This window comes from Hypanus sabinus, chromosome 29 (assembly GCF_030144855.1).
Source record: "Hypanus sabinus isolate sHypSab1 chromosome 29, sHypSab1.hap1, whole genome shotgun sequence".
Taxonomy (NCBI): domain Eukaryota; kingdom Metazoa; phylum Chordata; class Chondrichthyes; order Myliobatiformes; family Dasyatidae; genus Hypanus; species Hypanus sabinus.
In genome coordinates, this window is record NC_082734.1 from 20,783,679 (window position 1) to 20,810,938 (window position 27,260).

General features: G+C 45.5%; 1 protein-coding gene across 1 annotated transcript; it reads right to left on the reverse strand.

Annotated features, from left to right (window-relative positions):
• LOC132382783 (uncharacterized) lies at window positions 1–25,416 on the reverse strand. The gene is made up of 3 exons (XM_059953245.1): window positions 25,087–25,416; window positions 711–853; window positions 1–542 (listed from the first exon to the last, which is right to left on the reverse strand). Exons 2-3 carry the CDS (start codon window positions 817–819, stop codon window positions 1–3), a joined length of 651 nt encoding a protein of 216 aa, XP_059809228.1. The 5' UTR covers window positions 820–853; window positions 25,087–25,416.
• Between the last annotated feature and the right edge of the window lie 1,844 nt (window positions 25,417–27,260).

The following is a 27,260-nucleotide window of genomic DNA, read 5'->3' on the forward strand; positions in this document are numbered from 1 at the left end:
TCAGGGCAGTGAAGGAAGGCAGAGGTGAGGGGAGAGATAGTATGGGGCGGGGTGGGGGCAGAGTGAGGACCTTTCACCACTCCCAGAGAAGGGCCAGAGGAAGAGGATGGGAGGGAGGCCTGGTAACCAAGGGAACGGCTGGGATGAGGAAGCGACAACACTGTTTATGTGCTGGAGCTCACCTTGGGCTGTCCTGTGTCGGGAAGGTCTGGGTGGAGGCACTGGTGGTGGGTTGGAGAAATGCTGCCCAGCTTGGGGGTCTGAAGCCTTCCCACTTTCAACAACTCTGCTGCGTTCTTCTGCCTGGTTGTGCAGGCTGAGCCCCGATCTGTTGTCGTAGGTAGGTGCGGAAGGAGTGGCCACAGGCACCGAAATGCTGTTGAGGTAGATAGGGTCCCCGCCCCTGACACCCCCTTCACATGCCCGCGGATTCTGCGGGCAAGGTTCGTACACCTCGTCATAGTGTGGAGAGGTTACCGGCTGTTGTCCTTCTGGGGCTGGGCCGCAGGTCGCCACGGCGTCGTAGATGGGAAGTCCCTGCCCTGCAGTGAACAATACAGTTGAAGTTACTGCGGGAACAGCTGTAGCCATCATAACAGCAGTGGCTGTAGTCACAACAGGAATTGTGGCTGTAGTTACCACGGTAACAGTGGTAATCATAGAGATGCGTGTGAAGCCTCTGAAATGCCACACAACTGGCTGGCACTTACCAATCCCTTCACTGCCCTGGGACCCCGAGGGGCCAACTCCACCGGACTGCTTGGCCTGATTTGTGTCAGCTGGACTTCGAATATAGAAGTGGCTGCTGGCAAACTCCATCTTCTTCTTTCAGAGAAGTTCTCAGTGGTCAAACCTGAAAAGTTAAAGAAGTGGCTAGAACATTCATGTCCTGTTATTAACCCTTCCAACCAGAGAGGCCGTGCTGGTGACCTGGACAGGATCCCCCCCCCCATCTGGTTTTTTTCTGACAGCGGGTCCTGATGTCCTGCCTGTCACTTAAACTGACAGCACTGTGCAGGGGTCCAGGAGGCTCTGAAGTGGGCAGAGGGGCCTTGGGCATGGCAGAAAGAACCTGGCAGCCCAGAGCTGTTCTCAAATGAAATCCAGGGAGACTTCTTTCCTGGCATGGGGATCAAATCCCGACAGTCACCTTGAACATTCGGAGGCTGGGGTCAGGTGCAAAGGAGGGAACTGAAATGGAGGCAGAAAACACATAATCACAGGCAGGTCTTCATCAGTCAGGGCAGGAGATGGGACGTCATGCCACCGTTGTACAAGTTTCTGGTGAGGCTGTGTACAGTTTTGGTCACCCTATTATAGGAGAGACCTGGTGAAACTGGAAGGAATGCAGAAAGGATTTACAAGCGTTTTGCCAGGACTAGAGCACTGGAATTTCCAGGGAGAGTCAGCCTGGCTAGGTCTATATTCCCTGGAATGTAAAGAAATGTTTAGAATTATGACAGACATGCACAAAGTAGACAGTAGCAATCTTTTCCCCAGGGCAGGGGAGTCTAAAACTAGGATGATAGATTTGAAAGGGATCCGAGGGGTGAATTTTTCACAGAGTGGTGAGGGTGTGGAATGAGGGAAGAATCAGATTTAATATCACTGGTGCTTGTCGCGAAATTTGTTAACTTTGCCGCAGCAGTACAATATATAATAGAGAAAAAAATCTGAATTATGGTAAGTATACATGTATTAAATATTTAAATTAAATAAGCAGGGTAAAAAAAGAAATTAAAAAAGAGTAGGGAGGTAGTGTTCATGCGTTCAACGTCCTTTAGAAATCGAATGGCAGAGCGGAGAAAGCTGTTCCTGAATCACTGAGTGTGTGTCTTCAGGCTTCTGTACCTCCTTCCTAATGGTAGCAATGAGAAGAGGGCATGTCCTGGGTGGTGGGGATCCTTCATCATGGACATTGCCTTTCTAAGGCACTGTTCCTTGAAGATGTCCTGGATACTACGGAGGCTAGTGCCCATGATGGAGCTGACTACGTTTACAACTCTCTACGGCTTATAAGACTATAAGACCAGAAGATATAGGAGCAGAAGTAGGCCATTTGGCCCATCGAGCCTGCTCCGCCATTCAGTCATGAGCTGATCCAATTGTCCTAGACTCCCCTACCACGGGAAATAACTTTGTCATATCTAATCTATTCAGGCCTTTTAACATTCAGAATGTTTCTATGAGATCCCCCTCTTTCTCCTGAACTCCAGGGAATACAGCCCAAGAGCTGCCAGATGTTCTTCATACGGTAACCCTTTCATTCCTGCAATCATTCTCTAGAATCTCCTCTGAACCCTCTCTAATGTCAGTATACCCTTTCTAAAATAACAAGTCCCAAAACTGCTCACAATACTCCAAGTACCTACTGTACTTTGATCCTGTGCAGTAGCTCCCTCCACCCCCACATACCAGATGGTGATAAAGCTTGTCAGAATAAAGCTCTCCACAGTACATCTGTAGAAATTTGCGAGTGTTTTAGGCGACATGCCAAATCTCTTCAAAATCTTGATGAAATATAGCTGGTGAGGCAGGTACAATAGTATAATTTCAGAAACAGTTGGACAGGTAATCGGAGGCACGGGGCTCAGAGTGATCTGGGCCGAACACAGGAAACTGGGACGAGCTGGGCGGACCGGCCTGTAGCTGTGCTGTGTTGCCCTAAGACTCTATCTTCAGGTGCACGGTCACCCTTTCCTGACACTAAACAAGATCCCAGTTGGGCAGCTCGTTCGGAGGCCTGTTTCCCAGCTCAGATGCAACTCTTCAGCTCAGCTCCCTGCCTGCTGTATTCCCCCATGGTGGCATCGACAAACAGTCTGTCCCCAGGGCAGACAAGACAGGTGTTTACACTGCCCTTAGTCTTTCCACCATCGACACAAACACTGGCACACCGGGTTATATCCAGGTTAGAAAGCACAGCCCTGTGGTTATGACCTATTTACACTGGCTCTCACTAGTGTTTAGAATTTCAGAGGGGATTCATGGAGGATTGTAGTGCCAAGGAGGAGGGAGGAGGAGCTGGTGCAATTTTGTCTCTGGGCCTTTCCTTGAACCGTAAAACACAGAAGCAGAATTAAGACATTTGGCCTATCAAGCCTCCTCTGATCCATTTTTCCTCTCGGCCCTGATCTCCTGTCTTTTCCCCATGTCCTTCAAGCCCTGACCAATCAAGAATCTATCACCCTCGGCCCTCTGCCTTACCCTTGGCCTTCTTCCCGGTCAGTCTTGGGTGAATGTGACCTGTCACCGAGCAACCCTGCTAGGCCCAGAGGTCAGTTGTGGGTGGGTGGGTGAGTGGGGTGTTGGTGGTTTGTGATTGGGGAGATGGTGGGTGGTGAGGAGACAGATTACCCCAGGGTAATCATACCAATCATGGATTACCTCCAAATTAAATTTGTTCCCACAAGGATGTGGCAGTATTAAAGAGTGTGTGGAGCAGATTCCCAGGATGACGCCTGGGATGGAGGGCAGGAACTCAGAGAGATTAGATAGCCTGGGTTTATTTTCACAGGAAGGCAGGAGAGTGAGGGGTGATCTTAAGGAGATTTATTTCATGGTGAGGAGGACAGATAGAATCTCTCTTCCCCCCACGGCAGGGGAGTCTGGGACCAGAGGGTGCAGGTTTAACGGGAGGGTAGAGATTCAAAGGAGATCTGCGGGATCAGAGATTCACCCTCAGGAATGAGCTGCCAGAGGAAGTGCTGGTACAGACACAACACGTTTAGTCAGAGTCACACAGCAGGAGAACAGGCCCTTCAGCCCAACTGGCCCATGCTGACCAACATCCCCTCCAAGACAGTCCCAACTGCCATTGTTTGGTCGGCATCCTCCTAAACGTTTCCAGTCCACGTGCCTGTCCAACTGCCTTTTAAAAGTTGTTAATGTACCTGCCTCAACCACTTCCTCTAGCAGCTGATTCCACGCCGATACCACTTTTTTGAGTAAAACACAGTTGCCCCTCATGTTCCTCTTAAATATTTCCCCTCTCGTCTTAACCCTCTAGTTCTTGATACCCCAATTCTGAGAAAAAGATTGGCTGCATTCACCCTACCTATGACCCTCATGATTTTATGCACCTCTGTAAAATCTCCTTCTCGCTATGGAGTAAAGTCCTATCTTGTCCAACGCCTTGCGATAAATCGTGTTCTTAAGTCCCAGCAGCAGCAAGGAAAATCTTTTCTGCACTCTTTCCTGTTTAATAACATCTTTCCTACAGCAAGGCGATCAAAACTGAACACAATACTCCAAGTGTGGCCTCTGCAGTGTTCCGCACGACCACACCACGACTTATGAATGCCAAAAGCCTTTTTTACCTGTGACTTTAAAGAGGAAGCAGTTGACAGCGCTTCTCCCTATTGATGCTGCCTGGCCTGCTGTGTTCCACCAGCATTTTGTGTGTGTTGTTGTTTACTTGCTTCCCTGAAAGTGGAAGTCGCAGGTAAAGAAGGTCTGTCTGTCCACAGCACTCCGCAGGGTTCTTCTGGTCACTGTGAAAGGTCTACCAGGCAACAGCTCAGATTTTCCCAGTTAAACTCCTTTTGCCATTCCCTTGACCCGCCTACTCAGCTGACCAAGGTCCCACTGTCATCTTGATAATGTCCTTCCTTGTTCACTATACCATCCACTTTACTGTTACCCACAAACTTACTGTTCAATCTAGTTTGGCATACCCCCATGGACACTTCCTAATTTTTAATTGATGTGCCATAGAACGCATCCTCTCTGGATACATAATGGTTTAATATGGCAACTGCTCTGTACACGACCACACAAAACTGCAGAGAGTTGTGGACACAGCTCAGCAGAGCACAGAAACCAGCTTCCCCTCCAGGGACTCTGTCTGCAGTTCTTGCTTTCTCAGACCCCAGCCACCTCAGCCATTCTCTCGTCCATCAGTCAGAAAAGCACGCACCACCAGGCTCAAGCAGAGCTTCTACTCCAGTACGATGAGACAGATTCCTGACCTCACAATCTACCTCACTATGACTGTGCACTTTGTTATCTACCTGCTTTGCACTTGATTCTATATTCTGTTATTGTTTACTTTGCTCCACTTTAATGCATTGTGTAATGTTCGGATCAGTATGATCAGAATGCAAGACAAATTTTTTCACTGCATCTCAATACCAGATAACCATATAACCATCACAGCACAGAAACAGGCCATCTCGGCCCTCCTAGTCCGTGCCGAACTCTTAATCTCACCTAGTCCCACCTACCCGCACTCAGCCCATAACCCTCCACTCCTTTCCTGTCCATATACCTATCCAATTTTACCTTAAATGACACAACTGAACTGGCCTCTACTACTTCTACAGGAAGCTCATTCCACACAGCTATCACTCTCTGAGTAAAGAAATACCCCCCCATGTTTCCCTTAAACTTCTGCCCCCTAACTCTCAAATCATGTCCTCTCGTTTGAATCTCCCCTACTCTCAATGGAAACAACCTATTCACGTCAACTCTATCTATCCCTCTCAAAGTTTTAAATACCTCGATCAAATCCCCCCTCAACCTTCTACGCTCCAATGAATAGAGACCTAACTTGTTCAACCTTTCTCTGTAACTTAAGTGCTGAAACCCAGGTAACATCCTAGTAAATCGTCTCTGCACTCTCTCTAATTTATTGATATCTTTCCTATAATTTGGTGACCAGAACTGCACACAATATTCCAAATTTGGCCTTACCAAAGCCTTGTACAATTTTAACATTACATCCCAACTTCTGTACAATGCTTTGATTTATAAAGGCCAGCGTTCCAAAAGCCTTCTTCACCACCCTATCTACATGAGACTCCACCTTCAGGGAACTATGCACTGTTATTCCTAGATCACTCTGTTCCTCTGCATTCCTCAATGCCCTACCATTTACCCTGGAATTTGGATTATTCCTGTAGAAACCTTTCGGATTTACTTTCACCTTATTTGCCAAACCAACCTCGTATCTTCTTTTAGCTTTTCTAATCTCTTTCTTAAGATTCCTTTTACATTCTTTATATTCCTCGAGCAATTCCTTTACTCCATGCTGCCTATATCTATTGTAGACATCCCTCTTTTTCCGAACCAAATCTCTAATATCCCTTGAAAACCATGGTGCTTTCAAACCTTTAACCTTTCCTTTCAACCTAACAGGAACATAAAGATTCTGTGCCCTCATAATTTCACCCTTAAATGACCTCCATTTCTCTATTACATCCTTCCCATAAAACAAATTGACCCAATCCACTCTCTCTAAATCCCTTCGCATCTCCTCAAAGTTAGCCTTTCTCCAATCAAAAATCTCAACTCTTGGTCCTGTCCTGTCCTTCTCCATAATTATATTGAAGCTAATGCTATTGTGATCACTGGACCCGAAGTGCTCCCCAACACATACATCTGTCAGCTGACCTATCGCATTCCCTAACAGGAGATCCAACACTGCCCCATCTCTAGTCGGTACTTCTATGTATTGTTGCAAAAAACTATCCTTCACACATTTCACAAACTCTAAACCATCCAGCCCTTTTACAGAATGAGCTTCCCAGTCTACGTGTGGAAAATTAAAATCTCCCACAATCACCACCTTGTGTTTACTACAAATATCTGCTATCTCCTTACACATTTGCTCTTCCAACTCACGCTCCCCATTAGGTGGCCTATAATACACTCCTATCAGTGTTACTACACCTTTCCCATTCCTCAATTCCACCCAAATAGTCTCCCTAGAGGAGCTCTCTAATCTATCCTTCCAAAGCACCGCCATAAGATTTTCTCGGACAAGCAATGCAACACCTCCTCCTCTGGCCCCTCCTACTCTATCACACCTGAAGCAACTAAATCCAGGAATACTTAGTTGCCAATCACACCCTTTCTGCAACCATGTTTCATTAATAGCTACAACATCATAATTCCAGGTATCAATCCACGCTTTAAGCTCATCCACCTTTCTTACAATGCTCCTAGCATTAAAATAGATACATTTAAGATACCCTCCACCTCCTCCTTTCTTTTCATCCCTAACAATGCATTCAAATTTATTATCCTTTTCTTTCTTCTCCCCTACATCTTCGGGCTGAGCGCATCCCTTCTCCATCACCTGCCTTTCCTCCCTCACACACTGTCTACTTACTTGCTCTACTGGTGAACTAACCTCCTCTCCCATAGTTTCCTCAAATTGATTCCCGCCCCCCACCATCTTACTAGTTTAAAGTCTGCCCTGCAGCCCTAGCAAACCTCCCCGCTAGGATATTGGTCCCCCCAGGATTCAAGTGTAACCCGTCCTTCTTGAACAGGTCATGCCTGCCCCAGAAGAGGTCCCAATGATCCAGAAACTTGAATCCCTGCCCCCTGCTCCAATCCCACAGCCACGCATTCATCCTCCACCTAATTCCATTCCTACTCCCACTGTCGCGTGGCACAGGCAGTAATCCCGAGATTACTACCTTTGCGGTCCTTCTTCTTAACTGCCTTCCTAACTCCCTATACTCTCGTTTCAGGACCTCTTCCCCTTTCCTACCTATGTCATTGGTACCTACATGTACCACGACCTCTGGCTCCTTACCCTCCCACTTCAGGATATCTTGGACACAATCAGAAACGTCCCGAACCCTGGCACCAGGGAGGCAAATTACCATCCGGGACTCCCGATTTCCTCCACAGAACCGCCTGTCTGAACCCGTGACTATTGAGTCCCCTATTACTATGGTCCTCTTTCTTCTATCCCTACCCTTCTGAGCTACAGGGCTGTCCTCTTTGCCGGAGGCCCTGTACATGTGACAATAATAAACCAATTCCAATTGTACATTATTTTCCAAATCATTGACATAAGTGACAAGCAACAATGGACCCAGCAACCACCTGAGGCACACCACTAGTCATGGGCCTCAAGTCCAAGAAAATCTTCCTCTCTCACTCTGTTTTCCTCCATGAAGCCAATTATGCATCCAATTAGCCATTTCTCCCTGGATTCCATGTAATCTAACCTTTCGGATCAGCCTATCATATGGAACCCTATCATAGGCCTTACTGAAGTTGACATAAACCATGTTTATCGCCCTGCCCTCAAAGTTCAAAGAAAATTTATCGAAGTACATTTATGTCACCACTGAGATTCTTATTTATTTATTTAGAGATAAGGTGCAGAATAAGCTCTTACAGTCCATCAAGCGGTACTGCAACCCCTGATTTAACCCTAGCCTAATCAAAAAACAATTTACGATAACCAATTAAGCTGTACATCTTTGGATTGTGGAAGGAAACCTAAGTACTTATGAGAAAACCCATGCATTCCACACGGAGGACGCACAAAAGTCCTTACAGAAGATGCCGGAACTCCAAAACCACAAGCTATAATAGCACCGCGGTATCCGCCATGCTACCTTCTTGCGGGCATACTCAATAAACCCAAAATAGAATAATGGTTATAATAGAATCAGTGAAAGATCGCACCATCTTAGACATTCAACCAGTGTGCAAAAGACAACAGTGCAAATACAAAAATAAATTACATATATACACTTCATGGCAGGAGTACAATGTAATATATGATAAATATAGATAAAAAGAATTACAGTGATTATATATGTATATTAAATAGTTAACATTAGTGCAAAAACCAGAAATAAATAACAAATGTGGTGAGGTAGTCCAAATGGATTCAGTGTCCATTTAGAAATTGGATAGTAGAGGGATCGCAAAGGGGCTTCTCATTGAATATGCTAATAAATTTCTACAGATGTACCATTGAACCTTTCCTGACTGGTTAGATCGTGGTCCGCTACCGCAGTTTGCATGCTCGGGCACACAAGTAGCTGCAGAGAGTAGTGGACACAGGTTGATACACCTCGGGCACATCCTCTCCCACCGTCGGTAGGATCTACAGGAGGCACTGCCTTAAAAAGGCAACATGCATCATCAGAAACCCCCACCCACCCTGACCATGCCACCTCCTCACAGCTACCACTGGGCAGGTGGTACAGAAGTCTCACACCAGCAGGTTCAAGCACAGCATCTTCCCTTCAACCATTTGGTTCTTGAACCAAAGGGCAAACTCCTATTCACGACTTAGGCACAGCAACACTGTGACCACTAAGGTCACTGCAGTACAATGGACTTTTTTTTTGCTCTAATTGTGTCCTTTATTGTACAATCTTGGACAGTTTATGCTTTTCCTGTGACTGCTGCTTATCAGATGCTTTGTGATGCTGCTGCAATTAAGTTTTTCATTGTATCTCTGCCCACACGTGCTTGTGCATATGACAGTAAACTCAACTTTGACTTCAATTTTTTTGGTCAGGGCAAATAATTAAACACTTTTTTTAAATGCTATAACTAACGTTTTCACACTTAACCAGCACTTTTTCACTCATGCGAACTAGTCAGTTCAGAATGCGTTCAACAAGTGACAGTTGAATTTTATGAATTCATACAGTTTATGAATCAGTCGTTTGGTGTTAAGACCGTGTTTTGAGACTTTGAGGACCTCTTTTTGTTTAGTGTGTTACAAATGTGACGCAACTCTGAGGAGCCGAAGGGTACAAAGTCGCCCCCTCCTTTGTGAGAATCGCAAGATCGCTATTAATTCGGGTCTGGGACCCAGGAAATGAGAGAGAACCGTCCAGAATACACAAGGTTTGGAATGTGTCCTGACCTCAGCGAAACGGAACTGCCGATAATGGCCATTGTCTCTTGGAGATGGAATTGTGTATTGAGTACTGTACTATTCATTGAAGCCCCTCAGGGGACAGCCAGAGTGGGCCGGTTGAGAGATTGCATCATCCCAACCTGATTGACATCTGAGACCCCGTGAGTAAGGATAAAAGAGGGGTCTGGGGAACAACCCCTTTAGACGCACCAGGAGAAACGCTAGAAATCCTGTGACAGCGTTTGATAGCGAAAGCCGGTGGGGGCTGGTGTGCATTGCCTGGGTGGCGGGCTCACCACGGAAGAACGGCTTAGCTAAAGGAGAGGTCACAAGTGAACGGCCACGGCAACGAGACACCTGACGGATCGAAATCATAGAAGGAAAATCGGCAAGTTTTTCTCCCAAATCTCTGTCACTCTCTCTCCAACAATTGCAACACAGCAGTCCTCAACGGCTGCAGTCTGCATGAACTGAGTGAACTTTATATTTCCATCGGACAATACATTATCCCCTAGACAACGATAGAGCTTATTTCTTATTGATTATTCTTATACCTGCACTTTTAGATTTAGTATTGATGACGTATATTATCTGTATATTTGCATTTATATTATTTTTGTGTATTTTTACTAATAAATAGTGTTAAAAATAGTATCACCAGACTTCAACGGACATCCCTATCTTTGCTGGTAAGTAACCCAGTTACGGGGTTCGTAACAAGTGGAAGATCAGTGGTACCTCTGGTACAACTTAGCCTCTCCCCATCTCTCACCAAATCATGGCATATAGTTTAGAGAACTTCAGAAAACATTTGATTATTACTCTTCACTGAGCCACAAGTATCTGGAGAACCAATTCTCCGTTCCATAAAGTCTTACATCTCTGATGGTCAGTGAAGTAACCATGGTTCTTAAGAATTAACTTTAAATTGGGACCATCCAGCATGGAAACAAACTCCTCTTCCCACTGAAACTACACCCACCACCACTTACACTGTCCATCCTCCCCAAACACCCTCAACTGCCCCAGTTCCCACCACCCACCTACTCACTAGGGCAATTTACACCAGTCGACTAACCTACTAACCTGCACGTTTTTGGAATGAGGAGAAAACGGGAAAGAGCATGTGGTCACAGGGAGAACGTGCAAACTCCACACCGACAGCAGCCGAGGGTGGGATTATACCAGGTTCCCGGCAGCTTTGCCCACCACTCCATGGGAGCAATGGCATTAAAAGACAGTGTGCTTTTGTATGTGGAGTTACTGAAGACATTTGGTATTCTGCATTAAACAAAGTTGAAAGTTAGTCTACTTCCAACCATTTTAACACATGGGCAGCTTTTTAAAACTGAATAGCTTTGTAGATTCCATTATAGGGCCATTATCCAGTCAGCAATACTCCCAGCAGACCTGAACTGAATGCACGGTCTCTGTTTGATGACTGCCAAGTATTAGTGGGTTATTCAGATAAGAGCAAGAATTTCTCTGACCAAGTCAGACACAGTAGTAAAGGAAGACCTCTCATTGGCTACATTTGTGCGAGCACAGAGACCTCACAACAGACAGGCCCACTATTCTCCAAGGAGGTAGTACAATCACTTGATTGTGAGGAGCTGATCTTGTACAGGGGGTGCAAGACAATGAGACAGCCTTCCCCACCATTGAGCCCAGCTACACGGAGCACCACCCAGGCCATGCTCTCTTCTCCCTGCTGCCATTAGGAAGAAAGTACAGGAGCCTCAGAACACACACCACCAGGTTCAGGAATAGTTATCACCCCTCAACCAACAGGCTCTCGTACCAACGGGGATAACTTCACTTACCCCATCACTGGACTATTCCCACATCCTATTGACTCACTTTCAAGGACTCTTCATCTCATGTTCTCAATATTTTTTGCTTATTTACTATTTTTTTCCTTTTGTATTTGCATAGTTTGTCGTCTTTTGCATATTGGTTGTTTGTCCGTCCTATTGGGTGTGGTGCTTTAAAAAAAATACGGCACATTACAGGCCCTTTGGCCCACAATGTTGTGCCAGCCATGCAACCTACTCTTGAAACTGACTAGAATTATCCTATCACATGGCCCTCTATCTTTCTAAGCACGTACCTGTCTAAGAGCCTCTTAAAAGACCCTATTGTATCCACCTCCACCTCTGTCACTGGCATTGCATTCCATACACCCACCACTCTCTGTGTGGAAAAACTTAACCCTGACATCCCCCCATTCCAACTTCCAAGCACGTTAAAACTCTGTCCCCTCATGTTAACCATTTCAGCCCTGGGAAAAAGTTATTGGCTATCCACACAATCAATGCCTCTCATCATTTTCTATACCTCTGTTAGATCACCTCTTATCCTCCATCACTCCAAGGGGTAAAGGCCAAGTTCACTCAGCCTATTCTCATAAGGCACGTTCTTCAATCCAGGCAACATCCTTGTTCTTTTCTTTTTCTAATATTTTTATTATTTCATATACACAAATACAGAATTCATAAGGATACTTATTATAAATCAAAATAAAATAACACAAAATGCACTGTATATAAATCAGGCTGATACAATCATGGTATCCCATAATGATGATCAATCAAACAGAATAAATTGAATAATGAAATACAATAGTATGGTTAATTATATTATAAAAACAATCTATACCCCCTACCAAGACAAAGATAGTTGGTAAAAAAAATGAGAAAAAAAGAGTACTTTACCATATAGTGTTTTATAATAATAGCCCAGATCAATATTTTAATAACAATTCAAAGATTTTTAAAATAGTTCAGAAAGGGTCCCATAACGTTTGAAAATCTTGGTTAGAATCAGAAATCGAACAATGAATCTTCTCTAGGTTTAAACATGACATAACGTCATATAACCATGGAGCACGTGTGGGGGGGGGCAACCTCCTTCCATTTAAGCAAGACCGCCCTCCTAGCCATAAGAGGAATAAAAGCCAGTACCCACGAATGAGAAGGCTCCAAAATTATAACTCTTTCCTCAACACTACCAAATAAGGCAGTCAAAGGATTGGGCTTAAAACTAACTTTAAAAAGTACAGAAAAAGTTTGGAATACATCGTTCCAATATTTTTCAAGGCTTGAACATGACCAGAACATATGAATTAATGAAGCCTCTCCATTATTACATCCGTCACAGTAAGGAGATATATCTTTAATATAACGAGAGAGCTTGTCTTTAGACAGATGAACCCTATGTACTGCTTTAAATTGTAGAAGGGAATGACGAGTGCATAATGATGAAGAATTAACCATTTTGAAAATAACCCTCCAGGTCTCATCAGATAATGAAGTCTGTTGATCTTTTTCCCACTCTTTTTTAATCTCAATCCCGACAACAGACCATAAATATATGATATTCAGCCATTTTCAAGAGGTTTCAAATTAAAAATTACATCTATTACGTTCTTATCCGGGCTAGTAGGAAATGTAAGTAGTTTAGATCTTAAAAAATTTCTAATCTGTAGATATCGAAAAAAGAGGGTATTTGATAGGTTATACTTCACTGAAAGCTGCTCAAAAGAAGAAAGATTCCCTCCAACAAACCGATCCTGAAATCGTTGAATGCCTAATCTATCCCATTCTCTAAAGAAAAACCAGATTGGTTGTAGGTGGTTTAAAAAAAAATTAGAAAAAATAGGACTGGAAAGAGCGAATCTCAATAAACTGAAATGTTTTCTAAACTGTAGCCAGATCCTCAAAGTGTGTCTAACCACCAAACTGTCAGTTAATTTATTTACAGATAAAGGAAGAGAAGATCCAAGAAGAGAAGTAATAGAAAATTGTGACAGAATTAGCTTCCAAAAAGACTACATCCTTGTAAATTTCCTCTGCACTCTCTGCAGTATCCACATCCTTCCTGTAGTGAGATGACAAGAACTGAACACAGTCCTCCAAGTGGGCGCTGACCAAGGTCTTATATAGCTGTAATATTACCTCACATTTGAACTCATTCCCACAGTTGATGAATGCCAATACACCATATGCCTTCTTAACAACCATGTTAACTGGTGCAGGAGCTTTGAGTGTCCTATGGACAGAAACCCTAGGTAGGTTGTCCCCCCCTTCAGCAGTACTCAAAATGGAGTACTTATTGTTAAGGGGGCCACCACAGGGGTGCTCTCCACGACCTGACTCTCTTCCTTCCATCTCCTGACATTCTATTATGTTTCTTGGATTTACTGTGTATGCCCACAAGCTCAGGGTTGTATGTTGTGACATACTGTGGTAAACTATGTGTGTACCTGTCTGGACACACCCCTCTGCTGACTGCTCCTGTGGCTCCTCCCACAGACCCTGTATAAAGGCGATTGGAGGCACTGCTCCCCCCTCAGTCTCCAGGATGTTGTGGTCACGTTTGCAGCTAATAAAAGCCGATCTTTTGCCTCCTGTCTCCGAGAGTTATTGATGGTGCATCACATACGTACTCTGAAAATAAATTAACCTTGAGACAGAAGAGAACCTTTCCCTCCCTCAGCACCAGGCTGCTGGTAATTCTTGTTTCTGTGGTAATAAGCATTGATGAACACCTCAGTCCTCCCTGGAGGCTGAGGGTTGGGGCCGGTGATTATAAACTTGTATTTTCCCTGCACCTGTTTGTTCTCTCATTCTCTCTCTCTCTCTCTCTCTCTCTCACACACACACACACACACACACACACACACACACACACACACACACACACAAGGCATCCCCCCCTCCCCCAAGGTCACTGACTCACCTTCAAAGCTCAGACACAGCTCCCCAGTTACTCTGATCAATGCCTTAGCAACCGTGGTAAAAAGAAAAATAATCTCCCTTCACTGCAAGAGGTAATTTTGCATTATAACTTACTTTTTGCATTGTAACATAAGCATCAAAAATTTCTTTTTAGTGGTTACAGCAACACCCTGGAGATCAGGCTGCTGACACTTCCAGGCTTCCTACACATCAAACGCTCCTCCTACTGTGTCACCCCTTGACTCACCCCCTCCCCTCTCTTCCATTTTCTCTAGATCCCTTAAGAACTTTCTCTGTAGCTCCTGTAGTTTATCCTGCGTTGATATTGTTTTACCTTGCTCGTGGTTAGCCCAGCTCCCACGGATGCCTCGCGGCCTGCCCGTGCTGGCACCTGCCACTCATCACCTGCAGCCTATTTAACCCTAGATCTCATCCACAGTCCTTGTCCAGTCATGGAACCAGCTGGCCTCAGCTAGTTGCTCCTAGCTGTCACCTGAAGTTTACCTTGTTGCCTGTTGTTATTTGCAGTCTATTATTAAAGCTACAGTATTGTCTCCGCTGCTCTGCTTTTGGGTTAAGCCTCCTCTACACTTCCCGACAGGTCAGCTTTAATGCTCTGTGTAATGATTTGATCTGCATGAACAGTTTGCAAGACAAGCTTTTCACTGAATCATGGCACGCAAGACAATAATAAGCAAACCACCAACAGAAATGAGCCTGCTTCTCCGGTTACTAAGATCGCGGTTGGTCTGGCTCTGGTTTCAACTCCATCTACCTGCCATTTTCCCATAATTCGTCATTCCCCCATTATACAAACATTTATCCAATTGTTTCTTAAATACATTTCATCAGGTAGCCGCTACTGCTTCCCTGAGCAGAGAATTCCATACATTCATTAGCCTCTGGTTAAAGCAGTTCCTCCTCATCTCTGCCCCGAACTGTGCATAGCATTCAGATACAGCCGCAGAGTAACTCCTTGCTCCTAAATTCAACCCCTCTGGCAATGAAGACAAACTTTCTATTTGTCATCTCGATAACTCATTGCATCTCCAAACCAACATTTTGCGATTGATGCACAAGCACTCCCAAGTCCAGGAACAAAATGCTGCAGTCCTTTACCTTTCAGATGATAATTTGATCTTCTGATTTTCCTTCCAGGGTGGGTGACCTCGCATTTAACAACATTGTACTTCATTTGCCAGACCCTTGCCCACTTATTTATCTATATCCCCTTGCAGACTCTCCGCATCCTCTGTACAACAATTTGCTTAGTGTGATCAGCAAACTCGGTCCCCTCATCCAAATTGTAAATGTATATTGTAAACCATTGTGGGCCGCCCCTGCGGCACTCTGTCAACACAAACTTATCCCAATTCTCTACTTTCAACCCTCTAGATATGCTAATATATTAGCTCCGTGTATCCTTATGGGCAAGTCCTTTATGCGGCACCTTAATTGAAAGTCTTCTGGAAATCCAAAGTATACAAAACCCACCTGTTCTCTGCTGTCCATTTCTCTGATTAGATGTTGAATGAACTCCAGTAAATTTGTGCCTGATGGAGCCACTTCTAACCAGACATCTCACTATTTCTCCCACGATGATCACCTCGAGCATCTTCCCGATTGCTGATGTTAAGCTAACTGGCCTTTTGCCGACCTCTTTTCTTTAAAAGGTGATGTGAAATTCACAGCCTTTCAATCTGCACACAGTCCAGAGACTTATAGTAAGTTAACACAAACAACCCTACTCCAATTTATGCCATTTCTTTCAGCACCCTGCGATGCAACAGGATCAGAGGAATTGTCCACCTTTAGGCCTACCAGTATATTTATTATCAAAGTACATATATGTCACGATATACAACCCTGAGATTAATTTTCTTGCAGGCATTCACAGTTAAGCAAAGAAATACAACATAATAATTGAAAAAAAAATGACACGTTTATTACCAAACAACCAATCTGTAAAACAGGTTAGTCGGTACAAATACAACAATAATATAAATGAATAGATAAATTCAACGATTCAAAGAACTTTATCAAAGAATGTACAAATCATACACCTTGAGATTCATCTGCTTACAGTCAGCCACAAAGCAAGAAACACAAGAGAACACCAGTTTAAAAAGAGACCAACACCCAATGCACAGACAAAGAGAGAAAAAAAAACAAATCACGCAAACAGCAGTGTTCCGAACCAAATTGGATCCATAGTCCTGGAGCCCGGAGCAGCCGAAGTGGGCCCATAGTGTCACTCTCAGCTCATCACACAGTGGGCAAATCACTGCGAAGCTTGCAAACTTGAATTGTGTAGCAGCTGGATCAGTCTCACAGCCTCAGCGTCACGGAGAAAGGAGTAAACATCATGTAAGAGCCAATGGAAGCAGCCCAACCCTGCCTTTTCCATCTATCTGGGCTGGCGATTAAATCATCCAAACACAAGACTGGGCTCCAGCACAGTGATACGCTCTAGGTCTGTACACCGTCGCCCAGCCCGAGACCGTACTCGACCTCTTCAAATCGTCTCGGCGCTTAGATCAATCGAACCTCACTCCCGGTTTAGGCAGACAGGCCCCAAAACTCCTCTCACATTCGGTCACTCCAACACCGTCTCAACCACGCCTCGACCTCACTTCTCCTCAAACATGCCACACTCTGACATTGCATTGCGCCGCATGGCTCAACCCTCGAGTCAGCCTTGCTTTTGCCTGCCTCTTCATTGTTTGTGATGACCACTTACCACAGAAAAAGTTATTTATAAAGTATTTCATTGTATCTCTTGCCTTATTAGGCATCAGTAAACTGTTGCCCAACAGAAAGATTAACCGAAAATAAATAAGTAACTAAGTCAGTCAATAATACCGAGAGCACGAGTTGTTGAGTATTCATCAAGCTCTTAAGAATCTATCAACCTCTGTCTTAAGTATACTTGGCCTCCACTGCTGCTTGTGCCAAGGAATTCCACAGGTGGTAGTAGCAAGAAGGAAGCATGACCTGGATGATGGGAACCTTTGATAAGGATTCTGCTTTCTACTGGCAGCGCTCGTAAATGTGCCTTCTGATGGGGAAAGCTTTGCCTGTAGTGGACTGGGCTGGAAACACTACTTTTTGTGGACGTGTTTGATGCTGGGTATTGGTGTTTCCATACCATCCTGTGATGCAACCAGTCAGATTACACCCCACTGGGCATCTGAAAAAGTTTTTCAAAGTTCTGGATGACATGCCCGAAACTTTACAAACTTTTAAGAAAGTAGAGGCGCTGGTATACCTTCTTTCAAATAGCACTTAAGCACTGGTCCCAGAATAGATCCCTGTATGGTAATGCCAAGGAATTTAAAGTTACTGACCCTCTCCGCCTCCGATCCCCTAATGAAGCCCTTTGGCATCTTCCTCCCGTAATGATCAGCTCTTCAGTTTTGTTGGCCTTGAGTGAAAGTTGTTGCTATGGCACCAACTCAACCAGATTTTTAAATCTGCTTCCTGTATGCTTGCACAACCTGTTACTGCTGAACAACTTTTTTGCTTGCTTTCTCTTGAATCAGGGAAATGTCCACATGGAGACTCTGGGACGTCACCCACTGACGTGAAGGTTTCAATCTGCGGCACCCTACACTGACCAGGGTCAGTATATGTCCATAATTAATGAACCTTTCCAAAAGCAGTCAAATTTTAATTTCTCTAGCTCAGACCTGTCTAAATTCAAGGGAACAATAGCCAACCTGCATTGATAACGCTTACTGTGCAATGTAGTGAGGGGTCTGGACAGGATTACACATCCAAAGTTCAAAGTAAAATAGACTATCAGAGTCTTCATCAAGCTCAAGTTGTTCATTCATCAAGTTGTATGTCACCACATACACCCTGAGATTCTTTTTCCTGTGGGCCTACTCAGCAAATCTATAGAACAGTAACTGTAACCAGGATCAATGAGCAACAAACTGTGGAGATGCAAATATAAATAAATAGCGATAAATAACGAGAGTATGAAATAACAAGATAAAGAGTCCTTAAAGTGAGACCATCAGTTGTGGGAACGCCAGAAATAGAATGAGAGTAATTATCCACTTTTATTTGTTATGTACCCCAGGGTTCATTTCTTCTGGTGACTGTCATTTTAAAATGCCGGGAGAATGAGACTGACTATTAGACACTGTTGGATTTCTACTGATTACAAGGTTGCTTGGTTACTATGGAGAGAGAGGTGGTGTTATTTGATGGATAATCAAATGTTATGGTTTCTCTGCAGCTTGTTTGCAAGGACAGTGACAGACGCACAGAGTTAGAGTCGAGATGGATTTGGTCAATGGAAGGCACCAGGGAGTCGGTCCCCGGTTTAAACTTTCAGTAGCCCAAAAGGGGTGAGTTGAGATCGATCCAGAGTATTGATAAATGACTCTCACAAGTTTGCTGCAACTGGAAGAAGTTTGCAGAGCAGAGAGAGGAGAGGAGAGGAGGGTTTGAAACAGAAGAGGCCTAGTGGCGAAGAGATCACTGTTTGGACCCTCTCTCCAAGTAGCTCGTGAGGGTGAGCTTGTTTCCATTCGGCTACGAAAGTGTGATTGACACTTAGTTAATCCACAGGAGTGGGTTCTCTGGCGAGGGTAACCTTTGTGAATACCACATGCTTCTTTACCCTTTACCCTTTGCAGTTCACTGAAGAAAGGCACCCCTGTGGCAAATCACTGTTGGAGTTATTTCGTATGTGGTGGAACTGGATAAGTGGCTATCACGTGTATTTGGAGTAACTGTGTGGAATCTACCGGTGTGTCGACCCTTGCCTGGGTGGTGGTTCCCTTGAAGATGGTCCCCTTTGTGATCAGCTACTGTTGGTGATAATCCATACGTGGATTCTGTTTGAGTATCCTGTGGCCACCATTTTGGGATGTCCCGTAGCTGAACTTGGGTGTGGCACCACTTGCGTTGAAAGAATATTCATTGAAGATCACTGTCGGCGATACTTTGTGTGTGGAATGCAACAACTTCGGAGATAAAACCTACTGCTATTGTTATTTTGTGTTGTTGTCGTGGAATCTGTGGAATATTGACATAATAGACTCCTCACAACACTTGCCTTTGGATGACAAATATCTCACATTAATTAGCCTGTGCATTTGAACTGAACGTTTCTTACACACCATCGTACGACTGTATCACTTGCCACCTAAGCTTGAAGAAGTTTGGGGATCTATATATTTACACCTATATATGCATAACACCGTTAACTCTTGATTTACCTGGTTTAAGTTACTATATGACGTAGTTACTAATAAAATAGTGCTTTATTAACAGCAAAACCAGACTCCAGGTGTGTTCCATCGCTGCCGATACCTTTACAGGGTTGTGTGTAGGTGACACGTTCAAGAGCCTGGTGGTTGGGGGGTTGTAACCGTTGTTAAACCTGTGATGTGAGTCCTGAGGCTCCTGTACCTTCTACCTGATGGCAGCAGTGAGAAAAGAGCAAGGCCCGGGTGGTGAGCATCTTTGATGACGGATGCTGGTTTTCTACGGCAGAGGTCAGGATATCACAGTTGTAGCACAGACTTGGCGTTCACTGCCCTCGTGTGGGACGAGATTTTCTGTTAGCCATGACGCTCCTTTCTCTCCGAGCCAGCAGGCCCCATTTGTTGCAGGGCGATCCTGATAGTGGTGGGAGAGCATCAGAGGGAGAGAGAGACCCTGTGGTATGTCAAATACTGGGTGAATGAGTAGCCTTTGGGGTACTGCAAGTCTGTGCCTTTATTGATGCTTTGCTGCACACTTGAGTGCTTGGTGGGGGGTGCCGATGCTCTTTTGCTGGCGGGGAGGGGAGGGCCGTTGTTTTGCTGCTGCTTGTGCGAGGGAGGGGGGAGTTGGAGGGGGCTTTGGGGCTCTAACATTTAACTGTCACTCATCCTTTGGGGCACTCCTCTGTTTTTGTGGATGTTTGTGAAGAAAAAGAATGCATATTGTGTACATTTCCCCGACACTAAACGTGCCTGTTGAAACCAGCTCCTGAGAATCTGTTGGCTGCACACCTCTGGAGGGGTGACTGGTAATTCTGCAATTGGCCCTGCACTTGGTGAAGTTTAAATGGCAGTCCAAGTCACAACAGGTAAGGCTCCCCATTGGATGCTTTTACACACACGTGCACACAGCTCCACGTGTTACAGCTGCTGACATGAACCGGGCCCTCGGTATTATGAGAACTGCAAACCTGCTCTCACTTCAACACTGGGGTCTCCCAGCACCTCTGACCCCCCCTTCTTCAGGCTCCAAAATCCCTGTTTTGCTTTATTCCCCTGTCCACATAACCTGTGATCATCTCTGGATAGTTTACACTAGAGAAACTTAAGAGACTACTAGACGGGTATATGGAGGAGTTTAAGGTGGGGGGTTATATGGGAGGCAGGGTTTGAGGGTCGGCACAACATTGTGGGCCGAAGGGCCTGCAATGTGCTGTACTATTCTACGTTCTATATCTGATGTAGAAACGTCCTTCATTGGGAACAAATGGATCCCTGAAAACCATTCTGCCCATGACCAGGAAATAAGACAGATAAAAAAGTTGAGTTCAGGATCTAGTTTTCAAGCAGAGCGTCTGCTCCAACATCAGCATACTACACTCTACCAGCACCAAGTCCTTGCCAAATCTAAATATTTCTGAGAGAGATTGACAGCAGGATGGGTACTGGTTGAACTAATGAGGTAACCGTCATGGTCCAAGTCTAGGAATTGTGAATTTAAACCCCACGAGAACTTACTTAAAACACTTTGCCCAATGTAGAAACTGAAAAGGGGCAGGTTCTGTGTTACTTGGGCTGTGAGGCTCAGTTTCTCGTTGAACCTGTTGCACACGTCAGGGCAGTACCATGGCAACAACAATTAATCATGTCAGCCACCAGTATCTCCAGGAGATCTACTGATGTCAGTGGTTAGTGGGCTGCCTTGGGTTATTCTGGGCTACAATGAAACTTCCATTAACTTTAACTAAAACAGAGGCCGGGCAGCTTCAGCGGAGGGAGAAACAGCCGACTTTTCTCGTCGCCTCTATGGAGGGAGAAATGGTGGACCCTTCTCCCCGTCTCCGTGGAGGGAGAAAGGTCACCCCACAGTTGCCACTGGCACCGAGTTCCTTTACCATCCTGTGTGTTGCTCCAGATTCCAGCAACTGCCACCTGAAGTCTCTCAAAATAAAAATCTACTTCCTTAAATATAATGAACACCACAGCCACAGCCACAGGCAGCTGGGAGGTCCACTGTTCACCCTGCCCACCCCCCACCAATGAAGGAATCTCTCTAGATCTGAGTCTGGGAAGTATACACTGAAATTCCCAATCACTGGACCCATCCTCCCCGCATCTGGGCTGCATGGTTTCTGTGAACTCCAGTCTCAGTTTCTGCAGTGGAGATGAATGGTCTCATTCCCTCCTCGTTTAATGGTCTCGCCATTCTGGACTTCAGCCTGGCTGTGCGATTCCCTTCACCACTGCAGGAAAGGGAGCTACACACAGGTGAAGTCGGAGTGGGTTCCCTTTGCGACAGAGTGCCGCCAGACAGCCGGACTTTAGGAAGTAGCGGCAGTGCTGGTGGGAAGAGGCTGGAGAAGACGGTGACCTAGCTGGACGAGCTGTGAGAGCAGAGGGAGAGAGGAAACAGTTTGGGAAGTGTGAGAGCAAGTCTGCAGCTGCTGGGAGTATCGAGTAAAGGGAAGTACTGTTAAGTTTCAGGTCGGGCAACATCTGTGTCAAAGGGAAAATGGAGATGTGGCTGCAGGCTATAACTTACTCAGATGAAATGCTCTTTTTAAGCATCCCTGGATTAAGAGGCCAAATTCAGAGATCAGAGTGGGACTGGATCCTGCTTTCGACTGACTCCAGTGGTTGGCAAGATATTGGAGTCCATTATTAAAGATGAGGTTTCGGAATACTTGGAGGTACAGCACATGGCAAATAGGCCAAAGCCAGCATGGTTTCCTTAAGGAAACATTGCCGGACAAACCTGTTGGAATTCTTTGAGGAAATAACAGGCAGGAGAGACAAAGGAGAGTCAGTAGATGTCGTCTACTTGGATTTTCAGAAGGCCTTTGACAAGGTGCTGCATATGAGGCCGCAAAACAAGATCAGAACCCATGGAATGACACTAGCATGGATAGGCGATTGGCTGACTGACAGGAGGCAAAGTGTGGGAATAAATGGGGCCTATTCTAGTTGGCTACTGATGACTAGTGGTGTTGTACAGAGATCTGCATTGGGACTGCCTCTTCTCACATTGTATGTCAATGACTTAGATATCTGAATTGATGGCTTTGTGGCCAGGTTTGTGGATGACATGGAGTTAGGTGGAGGTTAAGGAAGTGTTAAGGAAGCAGGGAGTTAGTAGAAGAATTTAGATAGATTGGGAGAATGGGCAAAGAAGTGGCAAATGGAATATCGTGTAGGAGAGTGTATAGTCATGCAATTTGGTAGAAGGAATAAAGGCAGAGACCATTATCTAAACAGGGAGAAAGTTCAAATAACAGAGGTGCAGAGGGACTGGAGTTCTTGTGCAGGATTCCCTAAGGGTTAACTTGCAGGTTGAATCGGTGATGAGGAAGGTAAATGCAATGTTAGCATACATTTTGAAAGGACTGGACTACAAGAGCACGAATGTAATGCTGAGGCTTCATGGCATTTGTCAGACCACACTTGGAGCATTGTGAGTAGTTCCGGGCCCCTTATCTAAGAAAAGATGTGCCGGCATTGGAGAGGGTCCAGAGGAAGTTCACAAGAATGATTCCAGGAATGAAAGGGTTAACTCATGAGGAGCACTTGATGGCTCTGAGCCTGTACTCACTGGAGGTTAGAAGAATGATGGGAGCATGTCACTGAAATGTATTGAATATTGAAAGGCTAAATAGAGTGGATGTGGAGAGGATGTTTCCTATAGTGGGTGAGTGTAGGAACTGGCACCTTTTTCCAGTTTAATGGCAACTTTCCTACAGCAGTAGGAGCAAAACTAATCACAATATTCCAAATATGGCTTCACCAGTGCCTTGTACAATTGCACCACCACCTCCCAACTCCTATACTCGTTGCCCTGGCTGATGAAGGCTATTCTACCAAAAGTCTTCTTCACCACCTTGTCTATCTGCGACATCCCTTCCAGGGAACCTTGTGTCCCTCAGTTATAGAGGCAAAGTCATGGTCACGCAGCACTGAAACAGGCCCTCCTCTCAAACTCCTACCAACCGACTGTGACTCCCATCTAAGCTCAGCCCATTTGTCTGTGTTCGGCAGATTCCCCTCTTGAACAATTGCGACATAGCATCCCGACGTCAACTCTCATTGCCCTGACAGATGAATGAGGACAGAAGTGGAGGAAAGAGAGGAGGGAGAGTTGCATTTAAGGAGAACATTGCGGCAGTAACTGTGATGAAACTATTGAGGGGTCATCTAGAGAGGAGCTGATTAAAAGAAAGGAGATGGTCACCTTGCTGGGATTGTACCTAACAGTGGGACAAATATGCAAGGAGATTGTGGAGAATTGTAACAACAGTGTTGCAATTGTTGGTGTTTTCAATTATCCTAATTGACTGGGACCAACATAGTGCTAATGAGGCAGAATATATGAAGCATAAACAAGAATCAATTGTAAACAAGGTGGGACAGTGGACACCTGATTGGATGAGGGGATGAGGATTAACCAATCAGGAGGGATGGATGACCAGGGTGGGGGGGGGGGGGGGAATAATTACCACTAGACTAGACATGCCCAAGCATCAATCCTGAGATTGCAGAGTTTCTCTTCTCTGTTAAAATTGATACTTGTACAGGGCTAGGAGAGTTTATTTGTTATATGAAGTGTGTTCAGGAAAGTTTTGGCACACGATGCTACTAGAGAGAGAGCAAAGATTCAGTGAAATAGGGCAGGACAAATGATTCAGGTATCAGTGGGGGAGCACTAGTGCCCAGAGTTCTATTGAAAGGGACAGATCTCATCCTCAGGTTCAAGTTCTAAATTTGGGCAAGGTACATTTTTATGGTATTATACAGGAACTCGAGAAAGTTGATTTGAGAATGTTGTTTGTGGGCAGAATCACATCTTGCCTTCTATGTACCGTGTGAGGAAACTTTTTGTAAGACACTGGATGAAGCTCACCCTACCCAAGCTGTTAGCATGTTGGCAGGCCTGGTCTGTCTCAGATCTTGTCCCTATCATGACAATCTATTGTCCTCACAGCTCCCTGCAATCATAACTGGAGTTCTGGTCGCTTTAGGTGTGTATCTCTGCCCCGGAGGTGCCGCAGGGAGGGTTAGTTCTCCAGTTCTGGGATGAAGCAAGTTTGGCTCAGTGGCTCTGCGAGAGTGGGAGGGGGATAGCTCTGCCAGCAGAGTTGGTCCACACCTGGCCCGTCCTCCCATCTTTTTCACAACCCTTTATGCCTTTGGAGAAGGTAAGATGCCAAAATCTTTTTTTGCCTAGGAGTGGTGACGGGTTGCGGATAATTTCTTCTGTCCTCCCCCCGAACGGGGTGCAAAAGGCACTGGGGAGGCAAGATGTTGCTGTTGTTGAACGTGGGATCAGGAGAGAAGAATAATGGGGGGGGGGAACAGTACCAGAGAGCAGGGGGTGCGGGCGGCCTCATATCATTCAGAGCGTGAGATTCAGAATTCTAAACCGGGGCACCGGGATCGGTACAGGCGACCATGCGCCCCGTCGCTCCATGCTAGCCCCCACAGTGGAATCCCCTCCATCACTTACCTGCCTTGTGCTCTCCCCTCCCTCGGGTTCTTCGCCGCGTCCTGGAGAACTCGGCCCGTTCCGATCGAAAGCTCCGGCACTCGGTCCGCAGGCTGGGGAGGCGTCAGGCGGTCCCGCCCCTGCCCGCTCTCTCGGTTTCGTTTCCTCAGAAAGGTGCGAGTGTCACCTGCCCAGGTGGGACCCGGCCGCCGCCCACGGCTGCCCCCTGCCGGCCGCGCTGGTTCCGGCATCCGCGGCTGCCGCGGGAGGCTCGTTAATGCGGCGATCTCAGTGCAATGCACCGGTTACCCCGACACGCCCGACCATAGACTCGCACAATTCATGTCCGCTCCGGCTACAGGCTGAACAGTTTCAGCCTTTGCCTCGGTCCACCCAGCTAGAATCGTGGTGGTTACCGTCAGATCCCGATATCAACTTTAACTTCTCTTAAGTTACACATAAATTATACATTAACTTTAACGTCTGTAAGATAAACAACAAAATAATCAGAAGCAGGTTTCATATCAGCGGCGTATATCGTGAAATTTTTTTGCCTTGCGGTTCCAATGCGCGACAGTCCACGGTAATAAAAACTGCACATTACAATAAGATTATATATAAAACAAATTAAATTAGTCGTGCAAAAAGAGAGCGAAAATACTGAGGAAATGTCCATTCAGAAATCTGGTGGCAGAGCGGAAGCTGTTCCTGAGTGTGTGCCTTCAGGCTCCTGAGCCTCCTTATTGATAGTCGCAATGAGAAGAGGGTATGTCCTGGGTGATGCAGGTCTTTAATAATGGACACTAGCTTTCTGTGGTACCCACGGTGGAGCTGGCAGAGTTTAAAGTTCCTGCAGCTTTTTCTGATCACCTGTTGTGGCCCCTTCCCCATATCGGACATAAAGCAACTAGTTGAACTGTCGCCACTGTCCCTCTGCAGAGATTAGCACATTGACAAAAACACAAGAGATTCTGCAGATGCTGCAACAAGTACAAAATGTCAGAGGAACTCAGCAGGTCAGGCAGCATCTACGGAGGGAAATAAACAATTGATGTTTCTGGCCGAGACCCTTCATCAGGGCTGGACAATTAAGCATGATTAACTCTGTGTGTGTGTGCGTGTGTGTGTGTGTGTGAATGAATGAATACAGATTCAGTTCTCTGTTCTGAGAATTCTCCGTGGAAATACATGGATATTAACTACTTCCTCCTGGTGGCTGCCACAACTGCCCTCACAGAGGGAATTTGTAATAATTACCATTGTTTTAATGTAGAAGTGTTGGTTTAGAGTCATGGAAAAATACAGCACAGAAACAGAAGAAGTTCCGCCCATCACTAGTCAGTGATGAACCATTTAAACTGCCTAGTTCCATTGGCATGCCCTCCATACCCCCCTACCATCCATGCCCCTTAAACATTGAAATCAAGCTGGCGTGCACCATGTGCTGCCAGCTCGTTGCACACTCTCATGACCCTCTGAGTGAAGAAGCTTCCCCTCATGTTCCCCTTAAACTTTTCACCTTTCACCCCTAACCCATGACATCTGGTTGTACTCCCACCCGACCTCAGTGCAAAAAGTCTGCTTGCATTTCCCCCACCTACACCCCTCATAGTTCTGTCCACCTCTCCTCAGAAGTTACTGTTCTACCTTTAAATGTTTTTTAATTATTGTGACTTCTGAACCACTGGCAGTTCATTGATGGCCCAAGCGCAGAGAGGGAGACATAGACCCAGAATGAACAGCGCTACATTTTAATAAGAAGACCAATCTCGGAGTTGTATTCTGCATACTTACTTTGATAATAAAATGAATCTTTGAACCTGGTCACACACCCTGAGCGAGAAGGCACAGCAGTGCCTCCACTTCCCAAGGAGATTGAGGCAAGCAGGGCTTCCTCGGCCCTCCATCTTGACTGCATTCTGCAGGAGCACCATTGAGTTGCATCTCCATCTGGAACGGGAGCAGCCGAGCATCGGACAAGAAATCCTTACAAGGGACTGTGAGGACAGCTGAGAAGGTCATAGGGGTCTCCCATCAGGACCATTTATCAGGAGCGCTGCGTACACAGGGCCCTTAGTATTATTAATGATCCTGCCCATCCATCCAGGCAGGAGACTCCAATGTAAGATGAAGAATGGTCAGGATGAGAAACAGTTTCTTCCCTCAGGCCGTTAAGCTTCTGAACTCCCAGCCGC